This window comes from Otolemur garnettii, unplaced genomic scaffold, assembly GCF_000181295.1.
Source record: "Otolemur garnettii isolate 467f Iridium unplaced genomic scaffold, OtoGar3 scaffold00221, whole genome shotgun sequence".
Taxonomy (NCBI): domain Eukaryota; kingdom Metazoa; phylum Chordata; class Mammalia; order Primates; family Galagidae; genus Otolemur; species Otolemur garnettii.
This window is the reverse complement of record NW_003852616.1, coordinates 337,494-345,333: the sequence shown is the minus strand read 5'-3', so window position 1 is coordinate 345,333 and position 7,840 is coordinate 337,494. Positions and strand designations below refer to the sequence as shown.

General features: G+C 47.4%; 1 protein-coding gene across 1 annotated transcript; it reads right to left on the bottom strand.

Moving 5' to 3' along the window:
• Positions 1–495: 495 nt before the first annotated feature.
• Positions 496–4,638, bottom strand: CCDC70 (coiled-coil domain containing 70). Its single transcript, XM_023508079.1, has 2 exons — positions 4,611–4,638; positions 496–1,244 (listed from the first exon to the last, which is right to left on the bottom strand). The coding sequence occupies exons 1-2, from the start codon at positions 4,636–4,638 to the stop codon at positions 496–498; spliced, it is 777 nt and encodes a 258-aa protein (XP_023363847.1).
• Positions 4,639–7,840: the final 3,202 nt, after the last annotated feature.

Below are 7,840 nucleotides of genomic sequence, written 5' to 3'. Positions count from 1 at the left end.
CCCCCCCCCACCCCGTTCTGAATGACCTGCTGGGGGAAGAAGAGGCACAAATGAATTGTTACTCGCACTGTGGCCTTTTCTGGAAGGCTTCAAGCCACTCCAGCCCTCCCCAACTGCAGAGTGAAGACGAGATTACCCCCAGGTGGCTGAGGCCACCTCTATCCCTGTGTCCTCTCAGCCTCTCCTCCCTACTCTTACTCTCTTGAAGAAAGCTACAGTGCCAGGGTCCTTGTGACCTGCCTGTGACTGGGCTTTGTGACGAGCAGGACAGCCTGGAGGTGGGAATATGACCTTGGAGAATCATAACACCTGGAAAAAACAGCCGGCCTTCCTCAGAGGGTGGTTTTCCAAACCTCTCCTCAGGGTTTTATGAGATCTTTCAAAGCAAGGAGACAAATAAGTGATTTTTTTCCTCCAGCATGTGAGGATCACCCTGGACTTGAATCCCAACCCAGTGCAGTCTGGACCCCATGCAGCCTTGCATCTCTGCGCTCCTTATGCCCTGCCCCGGGAGAGGCCTGGTGATTGCTGCCCACCATTGACATCATAGGGCCCATCCTCAGGCACTTGTTCCCCCAGGATGTGCCCACCACCTTCTACCCAGAGGGCTTTCTCTTCCTCCCAGAGGGCGTTCTCTTCTTCCCAGAGAGACTTTTTATCCTCCCACAGAGCCTTCTCCTCCTCCAGCAGGGCTCTTTCCTCTACCCACAGAGCCTTTTCTTCCTCCCACAGGGCCTTGTCCTCCTGAAGAAGGCTCCGGTCTCTCTCCCACAGGGCATTGTCCTCTTTCCAGAAGGCCTTATCCTCCTTCCAGAACGTACGGTACTTTTTCCAAAAAGTTTTCTCTTCTTCCCGGAAATATTTTTCCATTTCCCAGAAGGTCTTTTCCTCTTTCCAGAAGGCTTTCTCTTCTTCCCAGAAAGGTCTCTCCTCTTCCCAAAAACCCAACATCTGGCCCCGGAAAGCACGCATCTTGCCTCGGAAATTCCACATCTCTTCCCTGAAGTCTTCTATTTTCTCACGGAAAATTCTCATCTCTTCCCGAAAAGCCTTTTCCTCCTGCAGCTTATGAATCAGTTTCTTCTGGCGAGTACTGGGAGAGAACAGCACCAGTGATCGGAAGCAGGTGAGCCCCATCCATTTGCTCACCTTGAAGGGAAGCATCTTCCTCGTCAGCCAGAATGGTGGGGCGGCCAAGACGGAGGACAGGGCCACTGGCCAAGTCCAGGTCAGCTGGTCAAACCCTGTGGAGGCACCAAAGAGAACATAATCATGAGTATCACATGCCAGGGGATAGCCCTTGGGTCCATAGTGTGTGATCTGGGGAAATTTGACCACTGCTTTCTTTGCCCTCGTGGTGGTGTTCTTTAGGGGTAAACTTTGGTAGAGATGCATGCTAGGTGGTTGTGGCCCTCGTGGTTGTGGTCCCTAGCACACTCACACTCGAGGCTGCTAGGGTAAATATTCTCTGCCAACAAGGATAGTGGTTCCAAACCAGGGTGTCAGAGAACACAACTGTGACATGGTAAAAGGTGTGTCACTGAAAGTGCCACAGCCCAGAAAGGATTCACGCCTGTTAAATCATTCAGAATTAACAAAGTTTTGGCCTTCTTATTCGGAAAGTGCCCACATCCTCCTGGAAGGGGGTGTGGGGGAGGGATGCTCACAGCAGGGGGCCTCATGTGGGCCCATCCTGTGCTATAAGCCTCCTGGGACAGAGGGTGACACCTACTTGCCCAGGGGAGTCTATTTTAGTACTCTCCAGGGCCACGTCTTGGGTTTGGGGGAAGAAGAGAGACCTTTCTGGGAAAAGAAGAAAGCCTTCTGGAAAGAGGAAGACCTTCTGGGAAACAGAACAGAGGTTTAAAACAAAAAAGTGAGTGGCAATGTCAAATGTGGGCAAAGATATGGAACAGGCATCCTCAAACTGCGGCCTGCCTAGGTCATTTATCTGGCCCACCGGGTGTTTATGCCGCTGCTGCCTGTTCTGCTTAGCAGCCAACTCGTCCCGGGGCCTGCAGTCCGGCCCTCCAACGGTCTGAGGGACAGTGAACTGGCCTCCTGTTTAAAAAGTTTGAGGACCCCTGATATGGAACAAGAGGACTCTCAGAAAATATTGAGTAAAAGTGAACATTATCATGGCACCTTATTTACCTAGATATAAACCCTTAAGAAACTTATGAATTGTGACTAGGATACACATACAGGCAGGTTCAGGGAGTATTGTTTATAAGAGGTCGATACTGAAAACAAGCTGGTGACAGTCAACAGAATGGAATAAAGACTGGTGGGATCCCCATGTGACAGACAGCACAGCTAGCTGCAGCAGCACGGTGAGTCTCATCAACACCGTGCAGAGAGAAAGAAGCAGGATCAAGGGATTTCAAAGGATAAAGGTCCAAAAGAAGCAAGACTAAACTCTAGGGAAACATACTTAGATGATAACACAAAAAAAGAAAAGCGAGGAAGTGAGTCGTATAGTCAGGATAGCAGTTTCTTGTGTGGGAGTGACAGCCTGGGACTACTGAGAGCTCTTAGGTGAGCTCTTGAGAGAGTCCTGCGGAGCTGGCAGTATTCTGTTTCTTTGCCTGGGTGGTGGGTCCATGTGTGTCATTATAAAAATGTGTTAAGCTGCACATGGATATTACATGTGCCCCAGTGAATGCAGTGTGTCACACAATGAAATAAAAAGTAGTGTTGGGGTAGAGAGAGAAAGAGGAGGAGGAGGAGAGGAAAAGGGAGAGAAAGAGAGGCAGCAGAGAAGGAAGGAAAGAGGGAGAACCATCTCCAAATGTTGTCATATATCTGAGGTGTCAGATGTCAGAACTAGTCACAAAAATTCCAGTAACAACAAAATTAAGTTGAGGGATGAGAAAAGGGCCAGGGCCAGGCCAAGTGTCAGGGTGCAGGGAAGGCCTCAGTGCAGCCAGACAGGGCAGGTGGAATAGTAAGAGCCGTGGTTTCCATTTTGTGCTTCCTGCCGGCATCCGTCCTCACTCGATGGACCTCACTGGACACCACAGTGTGAAGCAACATGGTTTGAGGAGATTTGGGGGATTTCCCTGTGCCATTCAGTTTCTAGTTTGGGAACAGGGAGTAGGGAAGAAAGAAAGGCAGGCGGATGGCATGAGCGTGTGTGTGTGTGTGTGTGTGTGTGTGTGTGTGGTGTGTGGTGTACACAGAGATGGTAGCCATGCTGTGGACAGCTACTCAGTCACACACAACAGAAACCAGGGCTCATTCTTGACCTCTTCTTCTCTCTCACCACATCTTTCATCAGCTGTCAAGCTGTGCTAGTTAACATTTCTTGAAGTCACATCATCCTCCCATCTGCTTCCTACACTGCATTCCTAAGGGCATTTCTAAATCACTGTCCCGTCATCTCACCCTTGTTTATACACCTTGAAGATCCCATTGCCAAATATAAAAGCCAAACACCCTAGTAAGGCTCTGTGCAACCCAACTCCTGCTGTCCCACCATTCTCCACTCAACTCTAAAGTTCAGTGACAACAAATTGTATTCAGTGCTCAGGACCCGAAGCATGTGCTGTGTCCTCTACTGATAATACCTTTCCTCCCTCAGTGGGCTTGAGTTCCTCTTCATCCCTCACCTCTGAGAGTTCCTCAGACCCTCCAGATAAGGTTCCTTGCCACCGCCCTGATATCTCTCTCAACGGATTCCCGCTGTTATTTGTCACACTTGATTGGAATGACACTAGATATATCCTCCTGCCATCTCTGTAACCTAGCATCTGATATAAAACTGTGCATATAGGAAGGAATTGATAAAAATGCTAGTTGAGTTGAACTGAATTTAACTGAATTTTGGATCTTTGATTGTCTATGCCCTATTATGGTTCTTTGTCTGGAATCCCTCAAATATGCTAAGTTCTTCCCCACTTCCATGCCATGCTGGTCCCTCTCCTTGGATAGCCTTGCCCAGCCTTACTTCAGTTCACCCAGGTAATTCTTCAAGATTCAGATAAGGAGTTACCTCCTATGGGGGCTCTCTTAATGCCCCTCCTGTCCTGCTAGGAACACTTCATCCCTCATCTGTCTGTCCAACAATTAGCACAATGTCTGGCACAAGACAAATGTTTGGGAAATATTGGCTGAGTGAATGATAGTCTCCTTGGTCTGAATGGAAAAATTTCATCTCCAAGTCTTTCTTAAGTTACCAGTAAAATATCTTTGAGAAAGAGATGAAATAAGTGCCATATCAAATATGTAGATATAAAACAAAAAGCTAATTGTGCATCTGTGTGGATATAAAACATGAATTAAAGAAATATGCCTAGTCTTCATAATTATACTTTAAGAATAGGAACTTATTTTTAAGAGAAATGTTATATATTACTTTATGCTTAGAACAAATACTATGTGATCTAAGGTCAACAGTTACTTACTTTTTAGCTATTTCCCCAACTGGGCAAGTCCTGTGACCGTCAGAGGACAGCAGTGATTGTCATGTCAGATCCTCAGTGATGCGGTGCAGATTTGCCCCAAACACTGCTGGTGATAACCCCTGTGGACCCTCTCAATTCTGCCTCACAGGAGGGAGGGGGCCATGCTGGGACCCTGAATAAGAGACTGGAAGGGAAAGAGAGAGCACCTGAAAGGTTTGAGAGCCTTGGCCATCTTCCATCTTTGACTTCACTAACAGGATGGTGCTGTTGATGACTCACAAGTGATTGTTACCTCAGATTCTGTCTGGGTTGTTTCCAGGAGGGAGCTTCTGGGAAATCATGTGTGGAGGGGGTGTTGCCTGACTTCTCTTGCTGCTTTCAAGATTATTTGTCTTTGTCTTTTGACAGTTAGATTATGGTGAGCCTTGGAGTTGATCTCTTTGAGTTTATCCTACATGGAGTTTGCTGAGTTTCTTGGATATGCAGATCTGATGAAGTTTTTCATCAAACTTGGGAGTTTGGGGCCATTATTTCTTCAAATGTTCTTTCTTTGCCATTCTCTCTCTCCTCTCCTTCTAGGACTCACATTATGTGTATATTAGTAGCTTGATGGTGTCCCACAGGTCTCTGAGGCTTTGTTCATTTTCTTCTTTCTGTTGTTTAGACTGTTTAATCTTAATTGACCTATTTTCAAGTTCATGGATTCTTTCCTCTGTCAATTTAAATCTGCTGTCAGGCCCCTCTTTAATTTTTCTTTCTTTTTTTTTTTTTTTGAGACAGAGTCTCACCCTGGGTAGAGTCCTGTGGTGTCATTGTAGCCCACAGTAACCTCAGACTCTTGGACTTGGAATCCTCTTGCATCAGCCTTCCAAGTAGGTGAGACTACAGGTGTATGGCGCCACACTTGGCTAGTTTTTCATATTAACATATCCATTATTTATTTTTTTCATATCCATTATTTTATATAGTGACCTTTTTTGTGTATATTCCAAGAGTACACAAAATGGACTCTTTTACCAAAAATCCTGAATACAATACAATATTATTAACCACAGTCTGTCATGACTGCATAAATGATCATGTGAGACATGGATTGACAGTACACACTGCAAGAGGTAGGCTACCCATAGGTGCAGGATAGCACAGAGCACTTCTTGGAGAGTCCTTTTATTGAGAAGATACATAACAGGTGGAAAGATTACTAAGCAAAGACACGCAGGGGCTGCGTGCTCGGGGAAATGATCTCATAGGTGTCGACAGAGTATGTACTCAAGGAAGTGATCTTCAAGGGTGGTAAGGAAATGATCGTCAATATACTAAATGCAGAGGAGGCGGAGGCAAGATGACAAACTGCAGCCAGCTTTCCATAGAGGCTCCCATCCAGAAAGAGAGTTAAAAGACAGAAGTTTACCAAGTAAGCTGATGGTTTGGAGCTGAGCCAAGAGAGAAGGTTGGAGAACACACATCAACCCTGCTGAGAGGAGCTGCAACCCCAAGGATACAAACAAAGGGTACTAAAGCCATTACCAAGTGGATGGGAGTCCCCTCCCCCAAGAGAAGGGCTCGCAGTAAACTCCATTACAAACAAGTGAGCAGAGTTCAAACATCCTCCCATTCTATCCCACAGCAGAGACTTTCTAAAAACTGGACCCCTACTAGGGTGCCATGGCACTCTCCTGCCAGGCATAAAACTGTATAAAACTTTATATATTCTCTACCTGCAATTCTGAACTGCCAGCACTCCCTTCCACTCTCACTCTGAGGCATGCAAGCCTGTCCCCAATGGAGTCCAGATTCTTGGGCATTTTCTTGAGAGGTGTGGACAGGGAAAGGGCTGTTGCTTATCTGTGCTGATTCTGCAGCATGGGAGTAAGGAGCGGACAGTCAGCTGAGAGGGAACCATACAGGAGTGGTGGTGCCCCAAGGTGCAGAGCAGTGGCTGGCCATAGAAGTGGGAACAATAAGGTTCATACCCCTGGGGCTATTCTGGACAGACCTGCCCTGTCTCTCTGGGTAACCAGAGGAAGCCGGGCATCTTCTCTGGTGAGAGTCACTGGCTGACAGATTGGAAGCACAGGCCCCGTGAGTAAAAGGAAGGCCTGAAGTGGTAGCAGCCTGGGCAGAGCACAGGGACTAGAATATGCACAGAGCCAGCAGACTCCCAGGGTGGGGCTGAGCCAGAGGACTACTTTACTGAGGCTAAGATTCACCTGGCCCTTGGGGGATTATAGCTGAGACAAAGAACGGGCAGGCAGAGGCTGGAACTGAGAGTTGAGTGTGAGCTCTAACTGCTTGCCACTGCCCGGAACTGAGTCATGGTTTCTGTCACCTCAAGTAGCATCTGATGTGCAAGGGAATATAGCTGGGACAGAAACAAATTCTGCGAAGATGTTCTATTCTGCCAGCAACATCAATCAGGGTTGGGGCTGGAACTGAGTGAATGGCCCCAGCCTCCATTAAGCACCTGAGGTTGTCAGGCCTCACTTCCCCCTGCCAGATAGTGGCAGAGAGCAGCAGCCTGGCTCAGGACACATATATCTCCTTGTGACTCAGGCAGGTGCAAACCCCTGGAGCATCTGCTCATTGTGGGGAACTGGGTCACAGCCCTGTTCACAGCCCACTGGGGTTACCAGTGACTGGGTGTGACAGTGGTGCAAGGTGGGGAAGGAGGCATCAACATTTCCAGAGTAATTTATTTGCTGGGTTGGTCCTTCTGACCTCACGGAGCACCAGAGAGAGTCATACTTGAGCTGCCAGCAGACCCCTGCTACCTAGTTGCCAAAGATCTTTTGAACTCCCCCACCTGAGACCAGTGCTGACTGGGACAATTGATTTGGACCTCTTGAACTGGGCCAGTCACCTGAGGACTATCCAAAGTGGTACCCTGGGTGTATGGTTGTGGGAAGGGTTGATTTTCCTTTCCCAGTTTTTATCTGTGGGGGGAAGGGTGACTTAATTGCTGGTATTTCTCCACAGCTGAGACTTCAACTCAGAGTAACTGATTTACTAGGGTAGAACAGAGACCATCTGAAAACAAGACAGAGCCACTTAGCCCCACCACACCAAGCAGGCTCCCAGTTTCTCAGGCTGTAGCACTGTACAGGTCCTTGGCAAAGCTCTAGGGGAAAAGGTACAGACACCAGTCCCAGCCTTTGGGCAAAGGGCTAGTCAATCACTACTCCTGGAGCCCCCAACCTAACTTCTCCTTATTGGTTAATCTAGCCAAACTGTGTAAAATAAGCATGGGGCAGAATCAGCGGAAAAACTCTGGTAATGTGAATAACCAGAGTAGATCAACCCCCCAAGGAAGGATATGACAGATGCAACTGAAGATCCCATCTATAAACAGATGGCTGAGATGTCAGAAATTAAATTCAGAATTTGGATTGCAAATAAGATTAATAGAATAGAAGCAAAGTTGGAATTAGAAATTC